At 51.1% G+C, this 25948-nt stretch overlaps 1 protein-coding gene across 2 annotated transcripts in view; it reads right to left on the bottom strand.

Moving 5' to 3' along the window:
• MSI2 (musashi RNA binding protein 2) overlaps positions 1-25948 on the bottom strand; it is a 384024-nt gene that overhangs the window by 126518 nt on the left and 231558 nt on the right. For both annotated transcript variants that reach the window (XM_024757692.1, XM_024757693.1), the window contains one exon: positions 13585-13633. In XM_024757692.1, the coding sequence (XP_024613460.1) occupies positions 13585-13633 (49 nt within the window). The remainder of the gene's footprint in view (positions 1-13584; positions 13634-25948) is intronic.

Raw genomic sequence — 25948 nt, 5'->3', positions numbered from 1 at the left:
GTCCCCAGGGGAAAGGACACTTAAGCCCAGGAGTGAGAGACAGACTGTTCCTGGCAGCCCAAGGAACAGCCTGTGTGGGCGGCCCTGTTAAGGAAGGGCCAGGTCAGCGTAGCTGCAGGGAGCATGTCTGGGGTGAAGCTGGAGACCGAAGAAGGGCCGGAAGTCAAAGACCCTGCAGCGCAGCGTCAGCCTTTTAGGCCTCATCCTAACAGTGATGGGAAGCCAGCAGAGTGTTTTGGGAGGGGCTAACTAGATTCACACCCGGCACAGCGGGATGGTCGTTTTTCATACCTCCCACTCCCCACATCAATCACCGGAGGCCACCACCACCCTTCCCGGGCTTACACACCAGGGCACAGGCCACCCCACTGCCCAGAGAAGGGTGGGGTCAAAGGCTTGGTCCGAAGCACAGCTTTTTAAAAGGCTTTAAAGCTGGAAGGGTCCTGGGAGATCACGTGACCCGGGAGTTCCCAGCCCTGTTGGCACACCAGCTTCAGCTGGGGGAAACGCGAACACTCAGCCAGGCCTCCAACCTTGAGTCTCACTTCATTGATCTGGGGTGGGCTCCGGACATTAGCATGTTTTAAAAACTCCCCGGTGATTCTAACGTGCACCCAGGGCTGAAAACTGCTGATGCTGTCCAGACCTCCGACGTGACAGCAATCATTCATCATACGGGCGTCTAATGCTGGGCTGTGGGATGGCTTATGTCCCCCAGACCTTCCCAACCAACCCTGTCTCCGAGTGAGAAAACCAAAGCTGGCCACAGGAGTTCATGGGGCTCTTAGGGTTACGAGCAAAATCTAAATTCCAACTAAAAGAACAGAAGGGGAAGAGGTGAACTTTGGGCAAGTACCCTCCTCTGCTTTATCGCGCAGCTACTGCAGCGTCGAAACACATTTTTAGCCTCCGACTGAGGAGATACTTCCGGCGGGCTCTCTGGGTCCACCCACCACCATTCTACTCAGCGAACACACAGCTGCTGGGTGTGATACGGAAGGGAGCCCGGGGCTGGTGAGAGACAGAACAGGGGCCCCTGTTGCCTCTGTATCTATTCTGGGCCCGGGATGGATGATGTCACCTCCAGCAGCAGTGGAAAGCAGAGTCATGAATCATCCATGAACCAGCCCAGCCCCCGAGATAATAAATCGGATGTCGGCACCGCGTGCTCCGCAGATCTGGTGCAGAGGCGCCGGCTCTGCCTGGGGTGCTAGAACACAGGCACCAGCGCTGGAGACATTCAGAGAGAAGGAAGCCCGTTCAATTATGTCCTGATATCAAGATGGGGTGGCAAGTTGAGGAAGAAATTTCAAATTTGTAGGGAGTTCTCAAAGGCACACAACTTTGATCACAGTAAAACCATGCCAGTTATTTCCGCGCGCCGCCAGGTTTGCCAACCAAACCCGGGGATTAAGAGAAGCACGTCCGGGGCTGAGACTATTAATTACTGCTGTGCCTACCGGCGTCCTCCGCCCGGAGACCTTGTAGGTGTTACCACTTTGACCCTCAACAGCATTAATTTAGCTCAGAAACTCACTCTAGGATCGAATTTGGCAATTGTTCCTGCCTGGAAGGGTTGCTGGGACAACATAAAGAAATCAAGAAGTCTGTTTGGCAGGGTTTGAAGTTCAGTGTTGTCTTGCTGTTTTCTTTCTTATGTTTTCCAGGGTGGAAGTCGGGGCAGGTACGTAAGGATGGTAAGGTTTGTGTTGTCATACATATGAGTTCTCCTGATTTCCTTCTCTTTCTCTCTCTCTCTCTCCCTCTTTTTTTTTTGGCCCTTATTTCCACTCCCCTAAATAGCCAAGTTGAATGAACCAGCTGGAAATACCAGTCTGCTGGGTATGGTCTGCATTCTCGGAGTTGGGGGTTCCGACACCTCCTAGGTGTATTGGTAAAAATCCTTGGCTTAGAAAGAAATGACTGCGCTCTGAAGGCTACAAATTCAACATTAAACCTCAGAGTTCTTCAAGTGTCTTTCTCTACCAAGAAGTTATCTCTAACACCCTAAGGTCAATTTCATGGTCTTTGGCCAAATTAGACTCAGGCAGGCCGTGAACTACATCGGGATCTGGGGGCCGTGTTCTCTTAAGTAGAGGGTCTTTTCTCTAATTTCTCTTGCACATAATTTTGCGGAGGGAGCAGCTGTGACGTGGACAGGAACCTGCGGAGAGAAACGGCTGTGCTCGCCCATGGAGGCTGCAGGCCACGGGTGAGCAGGGAACTCGCCCGACAGGAAACACTGCTTTGTCCTCTGCGTGCCGTGCCGTTTCCTAGGGCTGCTGAACAAAGCACCACCAACTGGGGGGCTTAAAACAACAGCAGTTTATTCTCTCACAGCTCTGGAAGCGGGAAGTCCAAAATCAAGGTGTCGGCAGGGCCACGTCCTCTTGAAGGTTCCATGAGAAAATCTGTCCCATGCCTTTCTCTTAGCTCCACACTCCAATCTCCACCTCCGTGGTCATGTGACATTCTCCGTGTCTCCCTTCACATGTCCTCCCTCTTCTTAGAAGGACACCCATCGTATTGAACCAACTTACCCCCGTTTGACCTCATCTTAACTTGATTACATTTGCAAAGACCCTATTCCTGCCTAAGGTCACATGCTGAGATACAAAGGGGTTAGGACTTCCACATACCTTCTGAGGGGGATTCAATTCAACCCATAAGATGAAGGAAAACCTAACAGCATCTGCCAACAGCTCTCTAGAGTGTGAATATTTTCTCCAGTCAGCAGGCTTTAGCCTTCATTCCTCAAGGAGTGATAGTAACAGTGTTCTTATTAGTCGTAACATAACAGTAACCTAACTTTATTATGATAGTAATAAAGTTAATATTTACAGATAGTATAAATATCAGATGCTTCACATAAATTCTCTCTCTGAAACCTCGCAAGTCCATAAATTAATAACATTCCCCATTAAACAGATGAGAAAACTGAGGTCGAGAGAAGTTTAATAACTTGCCCCAAGGTCACACAGCTACTGAGTGGTGGCGCTGGAATTTGAACCCAGCAGTGTGACTGGAGACCTAGGCTCTCACCCCTTTGCCGCCAGACAATTCACGAGCTTCACTGACTGGGTACCTGCCTTGACTCTTAAGCTATAAGCAACAGGGGCACAGGGGAGGATTCTGTATGTGCCACATTGCATAAGGTCCCCACATGTTTAGTAATCATAACTTGGGTTAGGAAAATGCTTTCAACTTTTTTTTCTTTAATTAAAAAGACCTTGGACTCCTGGAACGAAGGGTCTCTCTGTTCTGACCTCTCTCACCTCTGCTCTGGGATAAACTAAGGCAAACGGGGCTTCTTTTCATACTGGGGCCGGTCTGGCTATCCTATTAATAGCACGTTGTCTGGAAAAGCAGAAACTACTAAGAAAATCCTCATCTATCCATCCGACTCTCTGTTTATGGAAAGAAAAAGACAGAGGTGAGTCAGAGGCAAAGGATTCTTGGCTGCATATAATCAAGTCTTGTTTGGAGCTCCGAGGCCCCCTCTCCCTGGCAGGACAGAAAACTCAGATGACGCGGGACCCATCCCTCATTCAGCAAAGTCTGAGATGCCACATGTTCTACTAACCCCATAAAGACAACCAAGTTTAAAAATCTTTACGCCAGTGTCAGGAACACGGTAGAAGTGACAACAGTTATTGTGTTAGCATACTGAGATGGGATGCACTTTTTCCTTTTGAAAATTCTCTCATGCTGTTCTATCACAATATTTACAATTCAACTCGGGATGAACTGTAAAAGCTTATTACACTAAAGAAGTATTTGTCTGACTAGGTAAGAAATGCATAGGGTACAAAAATTCGAAAGGTAAATGAGTATAAAGTGAAAAGTTTTCCTGTATCTTTGGACCACTGGTCACTTAATCCTCTTCCCCAGAAGCAAATGCTGTTTTTTATTTATGTATACTTGCATGGATGAGTATATATATTTGTGCATAAAACATATTCGAGTGCTTTCTGTAGCTGGAGATTATTCCAAGTCCTTTATACTTATTAACTGATTTAATAAGCCTCAGGCTAACCCGATGTCATCATTCCTGTTTTTCAGATGAGGAATCTTGAGTCACAGAGAGTACAGGTAACTTGCCCAAGGTCACACAGTTATGAAGTCACAAACCTTACATGCGAACACCAGCTGTCTGACTCCAGAGCACGTGCTCTAAGCCACTGGGCCATTCTCACTCTTGGTTGCCAGTTTTGTGACTATCCTTCCAGAAATATTCCATGCATAGGCAAACATATGTTTCATGTGTGAAGGGGAGGGGAAAACTTTTTTTAAAGACTAGGTCTTAAAAAGTTCAAATAAACATCGTAACTTGCCTAAAGAAGTGAAATCGGCAGTTCTTTAGGGGGGAAAGGAAAGAACTAAGGCTACTGGCATTGACCACTCTCTGTGGGCACTTCGCAAGTGGCTCATTAACTCGTGCAGAGCAGGTGTGCTGCCTCCAGAGAGCGAAACGGGGCTCAGAGCCCTTCGGGGACCACCTGAGATCACGCCCAGGGAAGCTGGGACTGAAGCCAAGTATGGGCAGCACTAACCTCAGGCTCCTTCCCGTGTGTCCTGTGACAGAGACACAGATGGGCCAGGGAACGTCCTCCGAACCCAGGGCCCAAACAGAAGCTCGAGTGCAGAACTGAACAATCCCGGGGGCTCCTGGAGTCCCAGCAGGAAGCAGGCGCCCCGGCTTCTGGTCCCCCCGCTCAACCCCTAGCAGCGCCGTGATGCTAAGAAAGGGGATGCTTTTAACCAAGTGGCCGAGCTGAAGGCTCCTCTCTCTTCAGAGATCTGAAACCATGTGAGAGTCGGAGCTGGGAGCTGGGCCTCTATGGGAACAGGGCCGAACAAAAGCCTCATTGTCTCTCTCCACAAAAAACCATTTCTGGGTCAATGAAGTGGCTGACCCTGGGCCCACTCCCTTTCTGCTTCCGTGGGCCACAGCCAGGAGGGAGGAAGGAAGATCTACTAGCTCACCACCCTTCTGGTGCCAGGGCTTTAATTCCGAAGGAAAGGAGTTTCAGATTTATCCTCCAGCTGGGACACCAAGGGGCATCCAGGGGGCCATGCCCGCCCCCCACCCTGGCCTGCCCTGTTGCCAGGGCGCTGTGGGCTCCGTGTGAGTCCCCATCCACAGGAAAAGCAGGTGAACAGAAACTGAGCTCCCATGTTGATGAATATCTCAAGAGACAGCGCCGGAATGGGCGCTTCCGGAATACAGTTAGCGCAGGGAAGAAAAAAATTAAAGTGTGCTCCTTGCTTTCCTGTCAGAAATAAAATTAAGGTCTCAGATCGATGTTGCCAGGGCTGGGGTAGCTACAGGCATCTTTAATGGCCTCCTCTACATGTTTGCAAATTCACAGTCCCCTTCAACCCTGCCCTTCTAATTGGTTATTTGCGAGGTCATGTTTGTGCCAATTTCTCCGGGAAGGCTAATGGTGTTTATTTAACGAGAAAATAAAATGTGCAGACAGCTCCGGGGGCTGGTCTCTGAGAGATGGCTCAGGGTAGGGGCTGCAGCTCTCTACCCCGCTCCCGTCTTTCACCCTCTGTGGCCGCCCTTCCTCTGGAGGAGGTCCTGAGATGGGCCCGGTGACAGGTCAGGCCTTGAGGGGACTGTGCTGGGGGCCAGAGGCGGGGGGCCAGGCTGCACAGCCTCTGGGCAGAGCCCTAGATGCACCCTCCTGGCGGGGACCACCTTATGCAGCCCAGCTTTAAAATGAGCCCGCCGGGAGCACAGAATCTAGTGGAGGGGCACGTGGCTGTCCATGTACACCGCTGTGGGGCTTGGCAGTTCTTCCTCGTTCTAACCGAAGTGTGCTCAATTTCAAGCCTGCACGTAATTGTTTTCCAACAGAACCTCTCCAAGTACCCAAAGGCGGCAAATTACACATCACTGCCAGCACCCCAGCCAGGCTCTTCTATCCAGGGGGGATGGGGGAGATTCAATTATATTGAGTTTCTACCCCATTCTAACATTCTCCCTTAGACTCCACATTTATCAATACCTTTTTCTTCTTTTGGCCTCTGCGCGGCATGCGGGATCTTAGCTCCCCAACCAGGGATCAAACCCTCATCCCCTGCAGTGGAAGCGTGGAGTCTTAACCACTGGACCTCCAGGAAAGTCCCTCAATACCTTTCTAAAACAGGTGCCCCACGCTGACATTGGTCCACTCTGGGAAGAGACGAGGATTATCACCTAACCTGATCTAACTCTCTACTTGCATGAAAAGAGCCCACGGACATGCGTGGTGACCACATCACAGTACAGCCTAGGCTGGAAGCTCTATCCGACCAAGACCCTTGGTTGGTGTTAGTGGCCTGTGACACACCAGCAGCTTTCCTGTCGACTGGCTTCCAATTCAGGTGCAGAATTGGGATCAGTATCAATAATAATCAGCTACTGGCTTACAGGTGGCCACTAAACCCCTTAACACATCTCAGACTTGCGTTAGAGAGTGATGGGTGCCTAACAGCATCAGCGGACGAGAGGGCAGATCTGTGAGGTGGCGGAAACGCAAAGGGCATGACTCCAGCAGGGCAGACCCCGCAGCAAATCCTGCTCTGGACCCTGACCTTGGGCACCGGTGCTGTGCAGGATGCCATCGCGTCCCATCGGCACAAGTGTCCTCGCCAGCTGCGATTCTCCAAAGCCTCATTATGCTTTCTACCCCATCCAACAACCCTTTCCCACCCAGAGGGACTTATCCTCTTTGTCAAACACACTCCTTCCTCCATCCTACAAAGTCACATTTATGGGCTGTAGAGTCCCAACCCTCTCTCCCAGGTAAATAAAGTCAAAATGTTAGAATCTCATTAGGAAAAACACACATACGTTATCTTTGACACCCCACACCTACAAATGAAGCAATGCTTTTTTATCTTTAATTTAATTTACGCCTTTGTGAAACTCTTTTTACGTTGCCCCCTCCGCCCTTGGGAAATGGGCATCAATAAACAAACAATTACAGTGTGACTTTTAATCATCTTTTAGTATACAAGAAAAGAGTCAGTCTGCACCTCAGAGGTCAATTTCAAAAGTGAGTGTCTGGCAGGGAGTCAGGACATTAAGGGCTGTTTTTTCTCCTTAGGAAAGCATTATCGGGATTTCCCTGGTGGCACAGTCACTAAGAATCCGCCTGCCAATGAATGCAGGGGACACGGGTTCGTGCCCTGGTCTGGGAAGATCCCACATGGAGCAACTAAGCCCGTGCGCCACAACTACTGAGCCTGCGCTCTAGAGCCCACGAGCCACAACTACTGAAGCCCGCGTGCCTAGAGCCCGTGCTCCGCAACGAGAGAAGCCACCGCAGTGAGAAGCCCGCGCACCGCAAGGAAGAGTAGCCCCCGCTCGCCGCAACTAGAGAAAGCCCGCGTGCAGCAATGAAGACGCAATGCAGCCAAAAATAAATAAATAAAATAAGTAAATTTATTAAAAGAAAAAGAAAAGATTGTCTTCTATCATATGGCTTCAGCTACATCGCACAGGCACCGTTTTAATAAATAAACTAATTACGCAAATTACGAAGACCTTAAACTTTGGTCAGCTGCTTTTGGGGATAGAGATGCTGAACGAGCTTCTTGGGAGAAGCCAAGCTCTCAGTCTTGCTGCCTTGAGGTGAGACTGCAGAAGGCTGCTCCCTCCAGCCACAGGGCCCACCACGGCGCCCTTCCAGCCTGGTAACTCCCGATGGGCACAGCCGCCCTGGGAGAGGACTTTCTTTGTCCAGGGAGCCTGCTGGGGATGGCGCTGTCTGAGATTCACAGAACAGGAGACTGCCTCGGAGCTGTTGTTCCTCTCCAAAGCCATTAGCACTGCACTTAATAAGCAACTGCTAACAGTCCGGAGAGGAGTCATCCATCACACTGATCTTTATTTTTCTCTCTGTATCCTGTTCCTTCGCCTCTGGCAATGTTCCGGAGCAAACAGGCCTGCTGGGTAATGGAAGCCACTGCGAGTGAGAAGGCCTGTCCCCAGGTCTCTCCTCTGTACTCGCCAGAAACCACTCCCTCTCCAGCTGACCCTCACCAGGCCACCTGATAAGCTTCAAAGACATCCAGCTCATTTTCCACTGGGCCCCCAACCACCCAGCTCTCCCCTGACGCGCCAGACTTGGAGGGACCTGGCTGTGCAGTCCCTGAGGTCAGAGGGAGGCAGCACATCTGAGGCTCCCCTGGAATGAGCTCTTAGGGGGCTCCCTACCCTCGTGAGGAGGTGAGTGAGAGATGTATTTCAGCAACCAGCATCCCCGCCATCCACTGTCTCAAACAGGGCGGATACAGGGAGAGTCCTCCAGCCCCCTGGCTCTCAGCCAGCTTCCCCCCAACCGCCCACCAAAGAGCAAATCAGAAAGGATAGCACCTTGTTGCTTCTTCCCTCCCTGCCCACCTCCAGCCCCACTCTGGGATCAATACCTAATGCTGAATTCAAGATCTTATCTGAGTTCTGCAAGGGTGAAGCGACAGACTTTTCCCCAATGATTAAATCCTTTGATGATCAGTCCAATATTTTTCAGCCCACCTCTAAGAACGTTTAGAGAGCAAATGCAATGACTCTGAAAAGGCTGGAAAGCCACCATTCTCTCTCTGTCCTTGGGCACAAAGGGTCTGAGAGGAGGCCACAAAATGAAGAGATGGGCGGGGCCAAGGAAGGCCCTAGCTTCTACCAGTAGCTCAGCTCCCCAGCTGGCTGTAGGAACCTGCTGTGCGGCTTTCCAAAACTCCACATGCCTTAGTTTCTCCATCTGAAAAATGGAGGTACATTGTAGTCCAGCAAGAGGCTAGGTGTGGAGGAGGACTAATAATAAGGAGGTGCCCAAGTCCTTAAGATCACCGACTCTCCCGCTTTAAACCACTGCCTAGCCCCGTGCTTGCAGAGCGGCTAAGAACACAGGCTCAGGGTTGCACTGGGTGGGTTTACGTCTAAGTTCCGCTCGGACTAGTGTGCCACTCTGGGCAGCTCAGTTCATACAGATTCCACAGTACGTGCTAAGCACCTGCTATAGGGGTGCTCAGAAAGTGGCTGTTTCTACCAGGAGTGCTAACACAACCTGGTTAACACAGAACCCTGTACCACGATGGTGTGCACTCTGATGGGGTGCGGGGGGGTCAGACCCCCCTTCAGGAATGAAGGTCATCTTCCCCAGCCGCTGGGAGTGCTGCTGGATGACGGCCCCAGCTGTTGGTTCCCTCCAGGACTTCCCCGGTACAAGCCCGAGATGACACCTGCTTCCCAGGCGGGCTGCCTCCGATGACGGATCAACATACGGGGATAACTGGGGCAGCTGAAGGACCACCCTCTCCTCAAACTCCCCAGGGCATCGCAGGTCGTCATCTCCCTCTGCCCAGTCCCCGTGAAGAGCATCCCCAGTGAACCTCCTGCAGACCCAGCCCCATCTCGGGGACCCCTACCAGAGACAACTGCTCCCCCTCCGCTGGTTAGAGAAAGGAAACAATCTGGAACATACTTCCAGTTAAAAAGCTCAAAGCCAGAAGCGTACTTTAGGTCCCGGAGCTCAGCGGTCTCAGTTCATGTATTTTCCAGAGGCAGAGCCTGAGGGGTTCAGAGTGCTTAGGAAAAGTGCCCCTGGCTAAACGCAAAGGGGCAGCAGAAGCTGGAAGGTGGTCCCGCTAAGGACGAAGGTGGGAAGACTCCACACTTCTGTGAGAGTCAGATGCTGAACGACCTTCCTGCTTCCAGGATGGAGGATGCACCTCCCTGGAGGGCTCACTGTCTGCCGGACTCTCCCCGGGCTCTCTCCCACGGTGCTACCGAGGTCCGAGTGCAGATGTAAAGTGGGAAGAAACACAGGCTGGCGCTTCCGTGAACAGGAGCAGTCAACGGCCGTGCAGATGCAACTGAGGGCCACCCTTGTGCCTACGGGACCAGCGGGGACAGGGCAGGAGGCGGCCACCGTGGGGCAGGAAGTGGAAGTGCTGCCCCGACCCCCGGCTCCTAATGGCAATGTGGCCTGACTCCCCGAAGGCCAGGCCCCGTGCCACGGAGTTTTCCCTGACAGCAGTGGTCACGGCTCAGGGGCACACAGGTGGTTTTCAAAATGCCTGGGGCAGAGGACAAGTCACCGCCCAGGCTGCCCAACGGGGCTGGGTTAGAGGTTGACGGAAAGCACTAAGCAAGTGCCCTGACGACACGGAGGGGTTAATGGTCTGGGCCTCTTTAAGCAGAAAGCTGGCGGCAGTGGCAGCCACAGAGGTGTCCTCAACTTCTGCTCCACCAGCACTTTCCTCTTGATAAGATAATGCAAAACAGGAAGCCGAGGAGGTGAAGGAAAGGTTGGGGCAAGGTGGCTGCAGGAGGACTTTATTTTCCTGTGCTTATCTCCTGATCCCAAGTGCACATTCCATCAGGCCAGGGCTGTGAGGCCTGCTGGCCCCACATCTATGATTTGTGCTTCTCTCGTGATATGTTCTTTCTTTAGAGAAAATCCTTTCCTCCCCTAATGCTCTGGATCGCTGACGTATTACCCCAGCTTCAGCACCCCGTCCAGAGAGAAACTCCTCCTCAGCTGTCTGGAGGGGCTGGAAAGCATGTATGGGCCAAAGCCCCCGCCGACACAGGTGGGACAGCGGGAGCAGATTTCTGTACAGGAGCAAACGGGCAGCAGGTGTCAGGTCCTTCCCGTTGAAACCTCTGGGCACACGGTCCCTCCTGCCTTCTCTTCCCCGCCCCACCCAGCATCAGGCCGGCCACAGGCTGCATCCATTCAGGCCGGCTTCCTGGATGGGCGGCCTGAGCTGTCACATACACCCTGTGCTCAGAAGGGCTCCACTCTTGGTTGAATGCTCTGCTGTCATCTTGAAATTCTGGATAGTTTTTGAATAAGAGGCCCTGCCTTTCATCTTGTTGTTGACTCCATGAATTATGTAAGGGGTCCTGCACTGACCACAGGAATCTTAAAGGCGGGCAGGGCAGAAGGATGCGGGGCAGGCCCTGCCTTGGCTGGGGGAGGGGGCAGCGCCGTGCACGCACCAGGGGCTCTGCCCGCCCTCCATCCTGCCATCGCCACCGGGAGTCCTGACTTGGGGGAGTGAGCGACCACGTTCCTGAAGCTGCTCTGAGTGCTGGGCCACAGGTGACCTCCCTCAGGCTCACAACAGGAAACACTTCCCTCACCCAGTCACAGAGGGACCCCCACGCCATCACTGTGCCCAGTGCCCTTGGAGAAGGGGAAGAGGCTTCAACCACAGCAGGAGGCATCTGCGTTAGAAACAGGGGAGAACTTTCCCTGGCACCTCCTCTGCAGTGTGTCTGGGCCTGATGTCCTGAGTGTGAATCCAGCTCTATCAGCTACCAGCTGAGTGACCTGACACGGAGGGTGACCCGCCCTCTCAGGTCCCTCAGATGACGAACCTCTTTCCTGGCTCAGCTGAGAGGGTTCAATGAGATGATCTGCCATCTCTTCCAACACAGGGCCTGACACAGAGCAAGAGATCAAAAATACCTTTTTCACCGATACTCAGAAAAGAATGATAACAATACTGCCTAGAAGCCGCTGAGGAATCTTCCAGGATTATGAATTCTAACACTGAACACCAGTGCCACGTTCAGATGGACCTCGCCCATCCTGAAAATAAAAGGACGAAAACACCCTTCTCAACAAACCTGCTGCACGTGGAGACAACAAAGAGCAGAATTTGAGGGCTTCCCCGGTGGCGCGGTGGTTGAGAGTCCGCCTGCCGATGCAGGGGACACGGGTTCGTGACCCGGTCTGGGAGGATCCCACGTGCCGCCGAGCGGCTGGGCCCGTGAGCCATGGCCACTGAGCCTGCGCGTCCAGAGCCTGTGCTCCGCAACGGGAGAGGCCACAGCAGTGAGAGGCCCGTGTACCGCAAAAAAAAAAAGAGCAGAATTTGAAATCAGCTGTCCTAGGTGTGAGTCCCTTCTCTGATCCTGGATGTAAGGCACCTCCTCTGAGATGTGGTTACCTCATCCACAAAATGGAGGTGATGGTAATAATAATGATGGCGATAATAATAATACCTAACATTTATGCACAGTTGATGTGCTTGGCACTACGCTCTCCAAACAATCCTATAAGGAGGTACCCATATTATCTCCACTTTGCAGATGAATATACTGAGGCATAAAGAACTTAAGTGATTTTCCCTCCGGGGGCTGCTGTGAAGATCAAGGTGGAAGATGCGTGTGGAAGCAGTGCTGGGAAAACCATAAAGATCGACGCAATGCAGACGATGGTCAAGGGTCGTCAAGGATTGCCCGTCACCGGCACCACCTTCCTCTCACTCCAGAGCGTTGCAGAAGCAAAGGCAATCATTCCACACCTGTAAGCTCTTCTTTTCTCTCCTTGCCTCCCCCTAACTCCTCATCCTCTACCCCATCCCCATCCCTTCCCCAACATATAACACCCCTGATGCCCCAGTTTTCTGCCCAGTTTTCTATTTTCCCTTTTAAGGATGCTGTAGGTGGATGCATGAGATGCTTGATTCCCCAGGCACACTCAGGACAGCCCCTCCTTCTCCCACCCTTGGAAGCATCACTTCCCACCCACTCCTTCCTCCCTTTCACTCAGCCTGCCTGCTCAGAACAGGGAGACACGCAGTCAGCACTGGGTAACTGCTTCTAATCACAGGGGACAGCAAGAATGTAAACAACACAAGAAACATCTAAATGCCATCCAAGTGGCAAGGAAACACTGATCGCTGGCGCCTTCTCTCTAGAACACTGCTTCCTGCCACCCCCCCTTCAGAAACTCTGCTCATTAATGCCCCGTGAATAGGAACCCCAGAAACCAGGAGCTTCCGGAGGATGGAACGCTAAACCATAACTTTTGACGCTGCTTCCTCTGGGGAGGATTTTCTAGAGTCATCCAATTTTCTGTTTAAAGGAATAATTTCAATGTGTTTGTGTTTTTTTTTGGAGGGTGGGGTGAGTGGCAGAAGTCAGAGACCCCTTTGAGAATCTGTTCAAAGCTAGAAAGCCTCTCCCAAGAGAAACATAAAACATCCCGCGTGTCATTTCAGGGGTTCTTAGACCCCAAGATGAAACCCATTTTCCAAAACATGGGCAGGACAGTAAGCACAGGAGAAAATACAAGGAAGTGCAGATGTCCTCCAAACATCCAAGAGGCACAAAAGGGCATTGCCAGGTCTGGGCTCACTGTATACATCGAACATCGAATAAACCTAGGATGAGGCTCTTTTTTGGGGGGGGGGGGCCTCTTTAGATTGACAGTGTGCTTCTCAACCCCACCCCCTTCAATGCAAATTGAGAACTCAACTGAGTAACTGCTGTGAATAATTTCCACTTAGTGCTGTGGTTCAGCAAGGATTGGAAAAGTGTATCAGAACACGTGTGGGGCGTGGCTGCATAATTAAATGACAGTCCCCAAGCCTAAAGGAAATGGTGTTTCAACTGTCCAGTATCAACCCTCCACACTATCGTGGCCCTCTCTTAATAGAGATCCACAACACACGTCACCTCCACCTGCCTGATTTTGGAGCGGTCACTGTATCTTTTGTCTGCAGGACTGGGGGTGAGAAGAGGTGGAGGCAGGAGAGGATGAAGGGGCAACCTCCCCACACTGGGGTTCTTACCTCTGTGCCTGTTGGTCGTCTTATCAAACATCAGCATTGCATCCTCCACCTGCAAAACAAATACAAAATAGAGTCTGCTTTAGGAATTTTAACAAAATACACAAAACATTATATATTGGTGGGGGGCTGGTGGCAGTTTCCATTATAGAAGTCACGTTGCTTGTTAAAACCTATTTGAGGGCTTCCCTGGTGGCGCAGTGGTTGAGAGTCCGCCTGCCGATGCAGGGGACGCGGGTTCGTGCCCCGGTCCGGGAGGATCCCGCATGCCGCACAGCGGCTGGGCCCGTGAGCCATGGCCGCTGAGCCTGTGCTCCGCAACAGGAGAGGCCACAGCAGTGAGAGACCCGCGTACCGCAAAAAAAAAAAAAAAAAAAAAATCAAAGAGAGGAAAATACCAAAGGCATCCTCTGTCTCTCTTCCTAGTCCCTTCCTCTGTCCCCCCAAGCACCCTGCAACCCTTTTAGTCATTTCTGGAGAGTCAGGATCCATACTCAAGTCCCACACGGACCTCAAGAAACTCACACTTATGAAACCAGATTTGGCTTTGAATTCCACTCCTTTTACTTATGATCCAATCCTTTATTTGCTCCACAAAAGACACATCTTTAGTGAAGGTGCTGTCCTAAACCAATCAGCCGTTCACTTGCAGACTGTACCTGGTTTGGCCAGGCGAGTAGCCTGGTCTCCTCATTCATTTTGTGCCCAAAGTTGGCAGTAAAAATACAATCCAACCACGTGGTTGTGGGTGGACAGAACTGTTAGCCAGAGTGCTCCGTGCTTGGAGCAATTTCAACGTGCGTGTGCGTGCGTGCGTGCGTGTGCGGTGCGAAGGACCAAGCACTGTTGGACTCACTGGAGCCCAAAGGCTCAGAAAGGAGCTTGGGGGCCTGAGCTAAGCCAATGGAGAAAAAGAACCATCGGCTATTCATTTCTCACTCCTCCCAGATGACAGTCTCCGATGGAAGGGAAGACACTGGGCAAAGCAATAAAACCAGGTTTAAAATGGTGCCTCCAGACAAATCAAATCTATTTTGCTAGATGCTATCAAATATAACAGGGGGAAAAGCAAAGTCAGGGTAAGAACGGAAGAAGGGGTAGGCAAGCCAGACACAAACCTCCAAGGGACTAGCCTAGCTTAAAAGTCCCTTCTGGAGTCAGGGCCCCTTGTGTTGCTAAGCAACCGAGCCTGAGCAAACAGGCTCCTGGGGCCTTCCCCTTCTGGTCCCCATTTCTGTAGTCAGTTACTGGGAGGGAAATGGCCTTGCACGGTGACTGTTCCTCCAGCAAGGAGCTGTCCTCTCCCTCCCAGGAACCAGGCTTAGGGGAGTAGGGGATGCTAGTTTGGAGAGGGGGTGCCTTCACCAGACCCCTCCCCGGCCAGGCAGGACTGATGAGTCCCCAAGGCACCTGCTGAGGCCAAATACACCACAGCCAGCTGCCTCCCGTGCACCCTTAAGCGAAACTACCAGAAGATCAACTGGTTTGTTTCTACAAAGAGCCGTCACATTTGGGCATATGGCATCGCAGACTCCGACCCGGGGCCTCGAAGAGGATTCCACTGCCTGGGGTGCGGGTGGGTGGTGGGTGAAGCCTGCTGGGTATCGTGCAGGTAAACGTGACATCCGTTTCACACCCACTGCCGTATTTTCTAAGATGTTTGCCAAGTCCTTATTTTGAGCTGAAAATGCCTAACAGTAAGAAAAACAGCCCCCCTTCTGTGTTGGCCATGTTTGGGTACTGAAACTCAGATCCCCTCAGGAGATAAATAGTTTGAATTAAGAAAAAGTATTTTCAACACCCCTCCTTTCCATCGTGCGTAATTGGGTCCCTCTTCTCCTTCCTACTTTTGGATGTTTTCTGATGCTGCCCTGCTAATATTTGCTCCACCCTGATGAGTGAGGAGGAGGCTCTGTGTATGTTTTTTTGGGGCAACCACTGTCGTAAAGAATAGAGCTCTTGGGCTTCCCTGGTGGCGCAGTGGTTGAGAGTCCGCCTGCCGATGCAGGGGACACGGGTTCGTGCCCCAGTCCGGGAAGATCCCACATGCCGCGGATTGTCTGGGCCCGTGAGCCGTGGCCGCTGAGCCTGCGCGTCCGGAGCCTGTGCTCCGCAACGGGAGAGGCCACAACAGTGAGAGGCCCGCGTATCGCAAAAAAAAAAAAAAAAGAATAGAGCTCTTTCCTCTATGGTCCAGTGTACAATGGACCTCACAAAGACCGCCTGAATAGATACAGCGTCGGAGCGCAAGAAAAATTCTATTAACACTTTACAAAACAGAACGTCTAAGAAGTAGCTAGAGAGGAAAGAGAAAGGGGAAAAAAATCAATATGGATAAGTCCCGGTGCTTGGGGGAAGAAAACTTTTCACGATTGCAAAACACTTATTAATTCAGAGAAGCCATCAATGCAATGGAAATCTGGCAGAACAGCAAGAGCTGAAAGTGGAAGAATCCAAATATACAAAGACTGAATAGAATGAAAACCACGGCCTCACATACGGGGCTGTTTCTCACGGTTCTATGTGAATTAAACAGAAGAGGCTTGTGTGAGCCTCCATCATAGGGATGTGAGGGATACGGGCAAGGTGGCTGGTATTCAGCCCCGGAGAGAGCAAACTGATAACTCTGTCTGTGTCTCTCTCTCTCTCTCTCTCTCTCTCTCTCTCTCACACACACACACACACACACACACACACACACACACACACACACACGTAGATTAGTTGGCTGTGCGGAGTTCAGCCTGCAGGCCAGGCCTCGTTCACGGAGCTAAAGAGTTAGGGGGCTGGACACAGGCGTTTCTCTGACTTCGGGCAGAAAACACCGCTAACCCTGGTGAAATGCTGCTTCAAAGGCGCTGGTATTTATTTCGTGTTGACAGTGCCCTCACCAGTCATACAGATTTCTTTGTACCACAGGTGGGGGCCCACAGGCCTAGTGGTCCTGGGGGGTCTCCAGAGCGAGGGGGCAAGAAGGGGAGGAGGTGTCTGAACCTGAGCACACTTTGTCCCATGTCTTGGCACCTGCCCGGTCTGTCTGCGGAGAAGGAGCCTGTTCCAACCTTGAGACCTGCCTTCTAACAAAGTTAGGTATAAAAGTCAGGTGTAAAGGCAGGTATAAAACGCAGCCCTGGCATCCTCAGTGGTATACCCTTGCAAACGACAAAGCAGGGCAAGTGACTTTAAGTGAGCTGGTTGGGGGTGCCCCCGTTGGTGTCCAACACCAGGAGGTCCTGAGCCTGTAATCCTGACTATTGCGAGGCTCAGACTACGTCGTGACCTCCTCAGAGGTGCCCCACGCACGCCCCGCGTCTGAGAGTCAGTAGTGGGAGCCACACGGCCCACGGGGGTTAGGCAGGGTGTCTCAAACCTCCTCCCTGTCAGAATCACTTGGAGCACTTGTTAAAACACAGATCCCCTGGGCCTCGGCCCCAGGGTGTCTGATTCAGGAAGCAGCGTCTGCGTTTCTAACAAGCTCCTGGGCGACGCTGACGCAGCTGCTGGCCTGAGGACCCTACTTCCCATGTGCTGCTCTGAGGGGGCAGAAACAAGAACAAAAGTTAAAGACACTGGACAGAGCTGCTTCTCCCTCTTTACATCCATTCAGTGCTCAATACATGAAGCAAATTACTCTTCCAGAGGCAACCGAGACACGTCAGGGTGATGAACAGCTCTCCCCTGCTTTGTTCCCTGTCTCTCAGACACTTATACTCCAAGATCCTGAAAATGACAGCAGCAGAAGCCATGACAGAAAACATGACAAGAAGAGGGACTTCTTAGTGGCAACCAAGCTGTCCCTGCACCCAATGCAGGAAAAATTCAGATTCTAAAAAAGAAATTCAGATTCTGCTAGGATGACAGAAACTTCCCTTCCAACAAACTCCAGCTAATGGCTATATCATTCAGTCAGCTCAGTTGTGATTAGAAAATCTAATCAATTAACTTTACTTTTATGTGACATGTATTTATTAACTATACACTACTTGCAAAGCATCAGCCTAAGTTCCAAATAAGAGGCAAATTATATAGGTCCATAGTATATGGATTGCATTAATGACCCCATACCCCTTAGCCTGTAATTTTGCAGTTCCTCTCAAAAAAGGCAGTCTATCTCCCCACCTTTGTATCTGGACTTGACTTGTTATGGTCAATAAAAAAGGTGGAGAGAACGGTATGCCTGTTTTGGGCCCAGCCTCATGAGGGTCTGTGTGTTTCGGCTTGTTCTCTCTTGCACCTCTGCTGTCACCATGAGAAGGGCATGGCCAGGCTGGCCTGCTGGAGGATGAGAAACATGTGGAACAGGGCCAAGTCCCCTCAGTTGCCCCAACTGAGGCCAGCCTAGATGGGCGAACAGCTGGTCAACCCCAAAACATGCAAGTGAACCCAGCCAAGATCGGCAGAACCGCTCCCAGTGGACTTTTGACTGCAGACTCGTGAAATAAACAGCTATCATCTGCCGCTGAGGTTTTGTGGTTGTTTGTTACATGGCATTCTTGTGGAAACAGGTGACTCATACATGGTCCCTGCTCTCAAAAAAAAAAAAAAAAAAAAAAAAGCCTTTAGTCTATAAGCAGATAGAGTCTCAAATAATACTAGACAGTGAAGAAAGGCAAGAAAATGGGTGGAAGGAGGTGAAAGGCGGAATGTCAGCTGAGTATTAAACTATCGATTCCACCTTCTGAGTGGAATACAGGTACTAGGATGTGAAGGGACCGTCTCTAAATCTCACCTCAGCAGCGAGGTTGGAGACCGAGACGCTGGAAGTGCCAAGAGAAATTGGCAACATGTTCCTCCCTAAATGAGCACCAGGAAAATCTGCAGTCTTTAGCACTCAAGTCAGTGGGTGATGCCTCTCTAATCCTAATTCATTTAATGAATGAGCGAACCCTCTTTATAATGAGTCTAAAGATTTACTGTGAGCCCGACCTTCTTCCTGGGTGATTGTAGAAGTAGGCAGAAGATGTTGACCACATCCAGAGGTGAGACTTTAGCCATCTCATGGCAGACAGTGTGGCACAAAGCATGGGCAGGATCCAGGTTCCAATCCCAGCTCCATGAGGAGCTCACTGAGGGGGAGTCACCTCCTTTCTTGGTCCTTAGTTTCTCATCTGTGAACGGAGGGAACTGTATGGGATGGTCACCTAGGATCCATCAGTAGAGATTCTGCCTAGAATGCTGAAACGGACCACAGAACCTGCTGGGACCCCATCCAGGAGCATCAAATTCACCACCGGTCCTTCGCAAATTCTCTGTGACTGAGGATGTTCCAGAGCTTTGCTGTGGCTGGCCAACACACCCTCAGAAATGTCCTACCCCTCTTGGGATACAAATACACACACCCCCACGCACCACAGGTATCAAGAACAAAGCAGGAAATGGCACTTCAAATGATCCTTAAATTATCTGGTCAGACACAAGGAGGGAGAGGAAAAGGAAAAGAAGAAACGCAGCTCTCCAAACTCCCCCAGAACAAATGCCTTTCAATTTCACTTCCTGCTCCCACTCAAATACTTCAAGCGTTAGTTTAAATAAACGCCCATAACTGCGATACCGTGACACTACAGCGCAGGGCTGAACAGGCCTGCGGATGCTCTATAAACTCAAGGCACTAAAGTCAGAAGAGTGGACTGAGTCTCGTATACGAGGCAGGACTGCCCAGAACAGAGAAGCCTGGGATCCCCACTGGAGACGGAGGCTGCCTTATTCCGGGGATTGTTTCTGCACATAGGACGGCACTGCTCTCCACTCCTCCTCCAACCAGCCTGCACAAAACCAAACTCCACTCCTGCCCCAGAGCTTGGTAAGGGCGTCTAGCTTATCGAAATGAAACTTCTCAGCATGCTTCAGCCTTGCAGAGGGAAAGGACAGTCTATCTTTAATCACTGCCCAAAAGGAAGAATGGAGGAGAAAAGGGAACAGGCAGGAAAATCCCATTCGTTGAAATCTAGATCAGTAGTTTCCAACCTTGACTGCTCACCAGAATCACCTGAGGAACTTAAAAAAAAAAAAAAAATCATCCCTGCTGCCGAGGCCACACGCTGACCAGTGAAATCAGCACTCAGGGGCAGGTGGGGATGGTGGAGGAGTGTTTAAAGCTCCCCCAGGGATTCCAGGGTGCAGCCAAGGCTGAGAACCACTGATCTAAATGGCTAAATCCAGCTGAGCTGAGCCTTAATCGCAGTGTATGTGTGTGGAGACGGGCCCTAAATAAAAGGGGCTTTACCTGCACCTTCACCTGCCCGAAGACTGGCTGTTTGTCCCCTGCCAGATCCGCAGAGCCTTTGCCACAGGTGGCTTTTGGGGGCCTCTCCTCACCTTGTCTTGGTCTTAGGAAAAGAGAGCCAAAGTTCTGTTCTGGAAGGAGCTGAGAAGGGCCAAAAACTGAACACAGGACTTTAAGAAACCTAAAGAAATCACTGGGTTTTTTTCGCGACCATCAATATTTTCACATGTATTACTGCTTCGGTCCTCACAACAACCCCAGAAGACAGGGATTATTACAAATTCTCTGAGCCTCAGTTTCCTCCCTCGTGGTTCTGGAGATGGCGGGGACTGGGCCCCCAGGACTCAGCGGCTGGTCTTCTGAGTCCAAATCTCAGCCGGCCAGCCCTGCCTGCCTGCCGGGGCTCAGGTTCTGGTACACCTGGCTGCAGGTACCCGAGCCCCTCAGCGCCCCATCTCTGTGCACTTACTCCTGGAGGGCCGCGGCAACAGAGGCGCTGAGTGGTTTTACAGCTGCTGCCACTAGGCACTTCTTCCTTCATTCCAAGGCTCAAAAATTTCTAGTTTGCATCCACCTGAAAGCTTGTCTATTTTAACTCACGTCCATGCCTTAATTAAGTAACAAGACAGTCTGCTTAGTTTCTCTTTTTTTGGTTGTAAAATAGACAAAAAGTTTGCCATTTTAACTTTTTGATAAACAATTCAGTGGCATTAAGTACATTTCCTAAACCCTTCATAGGAGGCCCCTAAGTCTAACTATGGCCAGAATGTTCAATCCCCATTTGGCAAGACTCTTCTTTACTGGCCCTATTTTTTCTACTCTTTACTGGCCCTATTTTTTTACTCTTTTTTAATTCTTGTGGGGTCATTTCATTTTCCCATTTAACTTAAACAAAACAGAACAGAAACGCAAACCCTGGTGTTCATCAGAGAGCAGTTGTGAATTTATAAAACGGATACTTGCCAGAGGGTGTAGGATCAACCCTACTCTGAAGATTCAGGTATTTTTACTTACATAAAGGCAGGCAAATCCTCCTACTCAGGGATGCTGATTCCACACGTAAATATCAGACTCTAGGCTATGAAATGTCTGTTCCCTCCGAAATGATGATTACTGTAATAGCTACCATTTACTGGAGCTTAATAGGCAATTTGCGAAAGCTCATTTAATTATCATAATAGCTCTGAGGTAGATATTATCACACCCACTGTATAGGTAGGGAAATTGTGGCTCATCGGGATTAAGTGACTTGCCTAGGATCACACATGCAGCAAATGATGGAGCTGGGATTTAAAACCAGACGCGTCCCTACATCTTTCTACTGGTCTCCCTTAACCGTGTTCTATTTTTTGAATTCCTAGACCTCAGCGCAGCTCTGTTGTCTCCTGAGTGAACCAACAAACACAGCTTTAAAACTCTCCCAAAAAGTTAAGAGAGGTGATGAGGTAGCCAAGGAGATAGCCGTACATCACCCCCGGTAGGCTCAGGAGAGGAGGGAATGGTCAGAGAGGGAAGCAAAGAGAAAAGGAGGCTGAGGGGTCCGCTCTTTGGTCGCTAAGCAAGCTGGTGGCAGGGCTGGAACTGGCAGAGCCGTCCCGGAACTCAGTCCAGGGCTCAGACCACCAGAGTCCGTGCCGCACGCGAGCCCTACGAATGCTGAGTGAGCACCACGCCCCCCGGCGTTGTTAGGAAGCCTTCAGGTGGTGGGTGGTGAGTGCCTGACACACAAGACACTCTCATCATAACATTTATTGCAAGTCGCTGACCCAGCCCCGGCAATCCCCGCATGTGTGCACCTACACACACGCCTGCGTACACGTACACACATACCCCACGCAGTTAAGTGGGGGAACTGCACCCAACCCTGTGCAACTTCCCACTGCCAATGGGTCACATCCAGGGACAGCCACTAATGAGACCAGCACGTCCTTGGGGGAGCAGTCCCGGGGGGCACCATCTCAAAACCGAGCAAGGGAAGCAGGAGTCTGCCTGTACAGCCTCGGGTGGAGTTGGGGGCCCTGGCCGTGCGGGCAAAGCCCAGGCCCAGCGTTACCCCAGAGGGCGGGGCAGGAGGCTCTCTCAGCCGGGACGAGACAGAAGGCTGCGAAGGAAGGGAGGCGGTGGGAAAGGGACACAGACAGAGGCCGGGCACAAGCTGCTGGAGGAGAAGCAGTTGGTTCTGACAGGCTTGACAGCTGTCACGTGGAAACGGCATCTGGCCTAACGGCCTCTCGTGCAAGGCGCCTTTGCGTGGCGGCTGCTGTGCTCTGGAAATCCCCGGCCCGTGTGCAACACCGGTTGTGAGCGCGTGCGTGCACGCGGGCACGCGAGTGTGTGCTGTGGGCGGGCGAGGGGCAGGCCAGCTTCCGAATGTGCCTCTCCACTCCCCCCCGACCCCTCCAGCCTCTCCCCATCAGGCTCCCCCTACCGCGAAAAAGGCCCAAGCCCGCCAGCTCCGGAGGAGACAGGCAAATCATTAGTGGAGCACTGCTGCGCTGTAACACTCTCTTGCATTCCCATTAAACAAATACTAAACTGCTAATTGCCAAAATAGATCTCCAAGACTCCGACCAAACAGGGGAAGGGTTCATAATTACCAAGTGTGAAAATGCACTGCCTGTAAAGAACCACCTCATCTGTCTTCATATGGGCTGATATTGATGGGCATGAAATAAACATCAGGACCAAATGGAAAAATCATCCACATCTCCTGTGGCCAATGCGATCTCGAACGGTGACAAGCACAGCTGCAGCCATACGCCTGGGGAGGGACCGGGGAGGGACAGGGGAGAACTGGAGTTTTGCAGGCTTGGAGAGTCTAGGTTCCGAGCCTGATTTCGGTCCCTCGGGCTATTTGCATTTTCTTGCAGCCTGGAGTATAGGGAGGGTAAACGGTGTGGCTTGATGACGCGATGGAGGGCTTGCCTGCACCTCGGAAAGGCCAGGGCCTTGGACCCTCTGGGACAGGCCTTCAGGCACGTTCTATCCTGCCCCCTTTAACAGACTGGCTGACGAGGATGGAGAAGGAGGCAGAGGGAGAGTTTTGCCAAGGTGACACATTTATTCATTAACCCATGTTTATCAAGGCTCTCCTGTCTGGCCGACACAAACAGTTGGCTGCGGAGCACGGATGAAGAGAATTTGGGTTTAAAATGACCTTTGGCCTTTCTGACACCCCCGCGCCATGGTGCCTGCCTACCACTCTGTCACTGGGATGGGAGGTAGACGGGTCTATCGGATTCCAAAGCCCCCCCCCCTCCCGGATTGCACCTGAGGCGGGGGAGGTGCATAGGAACGGTCCCCCTTCGCTCTCCACCAGCCTGTGATTCTGAGGGAGACAGCGGGCTCGTAATGAATGCCTGGGGCCGAAGACGGAGGTTCCATTTATCTCGGAATCAATCCTCAGGAATTAGAGGTAACCCAGAGGTCACCTCTTCCCTTCCCACCTGGTACAGGAATCCCTTCTCCAAGGCTCCTCTGAACCCTTTCTGGAGCTTCAAAGACTCAGAGCATCTCTGCCCCATCCCTCAGTCGAATTCAGGAGTAGCAGCCCTTAGATGCCTGAAATAACAGCTTCCTCTGATCTGAAGCCCAGTTTTGGCACACGGCAGAACCCTGCAAACTGCACGGCATCAGGCCTCTGAATCAGGGCACCAAGCGCCACCCACCCCAAAACTTCTCAATGGGGCTCAATGGCATCTCAGGAAGCTCTGCTCCTTCCCCTTTTGGCCATATGAGAGCCAATCTCCTGGGCGCCCTGGTCCCTAAGGTCACCCCCTGAAGTCCTGGGTCAAACGCTCCATCAAATAGCAGCATGAGGAAGGAAGCTCTAAACGACAGACAATTTTTTAAAGGAATTCTACATTGTTACGTTTAAATTCCCAAAGTGTCTTCAAATAATGGCTCACAGAAATAGAATGCTGCTTGCGGCAACAGAGGCTAAAGGACTCGGTCACTCAGCAGAGTTACTTTTTGTTCAGATGAGATCATGAATATCTGAGCTGGAAAGGACCACAACGAGACGCGTCCAGGCCAGTCGTTTTGCAGAGGAGCAAACTGGCTCTGAGCAATGCCGGGCAAACTGAGCCCTGGGGTCAAAGGAGCCTGCTGCGCGTCAGAAGTCCTGGGTTCAAATCCCTATCCACCACGTCCACCTCCACACCATCAGGGGCAGGGCTTCTGGCGGCTGAGTCTCCTTGTGCGTAAAAGGGGTGATTATCACTGCGAAGCTTCACCCCAGCCTTGGGAAGCAGAAAGTAATGACGTCACACACAGGAAAGCACTCGGGTCGGTGGTAAATGACTGCCCCTTGCTATCCCCGGTACTTGGCACACACAGTTTCTCTTTTTTTTTTTTTTGCGGTACGCGGGCCTCTCACTCTTGTGGCCTCTCCCGTTGCGGAGCACAGGCTCCGGACGCGCAGGCTCAGTGGCCATGGCTCACGGGCCCAGCCGCTCCGCGGCATGTGGGATCTTCCCGGACTGGGGCACGGACCCGCGTCCCCTGCATCGGCAGGCGGACTCCCAACCACTGCGCCACCAGGGAAGCCCACACACAGTTTCTTGACGAGGATCTGAGGGCTGGATAACGGAGGAACGGACTTCACGTCTGTGACCGCCAAATTCCAATTCAGTGAACTCAGTGTGGATGAGCGAGGGTCACCCTCCTAAGGGTACCTTGCTGTGCTGTAATGAGTTGGATGCAAATCAACCATCTTTTAGAGAGCAAGGGGAATGGCAGAGCCAACCGTGGCACATCCTACAGTAGAATATTCCTCGGAATAAAAAGAAACAAACCACTGATGCTCAACGTGGATGGATCTCGAGGGAATTACGCTGACTTCTCAATCTCAAAGGCCGTATGATTACATTTCCAAAACATTCTCAAAATGACAAAATTATAGTGACGGAGAAGAGATGAGTCATTGCCGGGGGTCAGGGGCGGGGGAAGGAACGAACCATAACATGAGGAATTTCTTTGTGGTGATGCAACACTTCTGCATCCTGACTGTGACCAGGGTCACTCGAACCCACACGTGATAAAATTTCAACGGATAGCGCGTGTGTGCGTGCGCGCGCGGACATACACACACACACACAACCGATGATGTACCAGCATCCACTTCCTGGTTTTAACAGTGTGCTATGGTTATGGGAGATATTATCATTGTGGGAAGCTCGGTGAAGGGTACACAAGAGTTCTTTGTACTATTTTTACAACTTTTTGTGAGCCCTACAGTATTAAAAAATGAACATTTAAAATAATAATTTTTAAAAACCACAAGGGGGCTCATTATATCAAGAAACTCAGTGGCAGATCAGCTTATAATGCAAGTAAGTATGCCCTAATTTCTCTTGACTTGGATAGCGTGGGCACAAATAAGGTACACCTATAGTAGAAAGAGCCGGCCCCTTACCTGTGTCCCCAGTTTGGCACTGGCCTTTACTACTCTGAATAGTACTGTGTCACATGAGTATCTGTTTTGGTAGTCCCCACTGCCTCTGTCTCACCGTCTACCCTGGTCCTCAGGAAACTTCATATACAGCTCTGCACCTGCTCAAGTAACTAATACAAAAATGACTGCACACAGTAAGTGCTTGCTGATTGACTTTCAGAAAGATTTTTGCAGGATAAAGAAAAAACAATTCAGGTAGAGAAGAGCTTCAAATCCAGTGCTTTCCATCTTTTCTTTTTTCAGCTATCAAGGCCCTCTCTTTTCATTTAGGTTTAGAAAACAGATCTTATAACTTTTGAGATATTTCATACACAAAACTGTACTTATTACTACTTACGAGATTCGGAAATGTATTTATCAGCACTTGTCATAATTGTCAATTGGGGCTTTTGGCAGCATGGGGTGACCAGGGGCAGAGTGAGTTGGGTATTCTCCAAAAGCAAGCACACTTGACATTTTAGTTGGTCCTCGTGCCGTCTGGGGTGGAGTAATCATAAGACCTGACAGGTTTTTTGATGAAATGAAGTCAACCCGATGACCCACACTCCTTCTCTTGACCCCAAGGTTGGACCCCTCTGGCCTGCTCAGAGGTCTGGCCTGATCTCTGAGTCAACATCTGACCGTGACTCAGATCTTTGCAAATGAGTATTGACAGAATAACCAACCTCCCACTTAATCCCCAAGCCACA

Source organism: Neophocaena asiaeorientalis, unplaced genomic scaffold (assembly GCF_003031525.2).
Source record: "Neophocaena asiaeorientalis asiaeorientalis breed wild unplaced genomic scaffold, Neophocaena_asiaeorientalis_V1.1 scaffold327, whole genome shotgun sequence".
Classification (NCBI taxonomy): domain Eukaryota; kingdom Metazoa; phylum Chordata; class Mammalia; order Artiodactyla; family Phocoenidae; genus Neophocaena; species Neophocaena asiaeorientalis.
The sequence above is the reverse complement of the archived record's forward strand: the minus strand, read 5'-3'. Positions and strand labels throughout refer to the sequence as shown.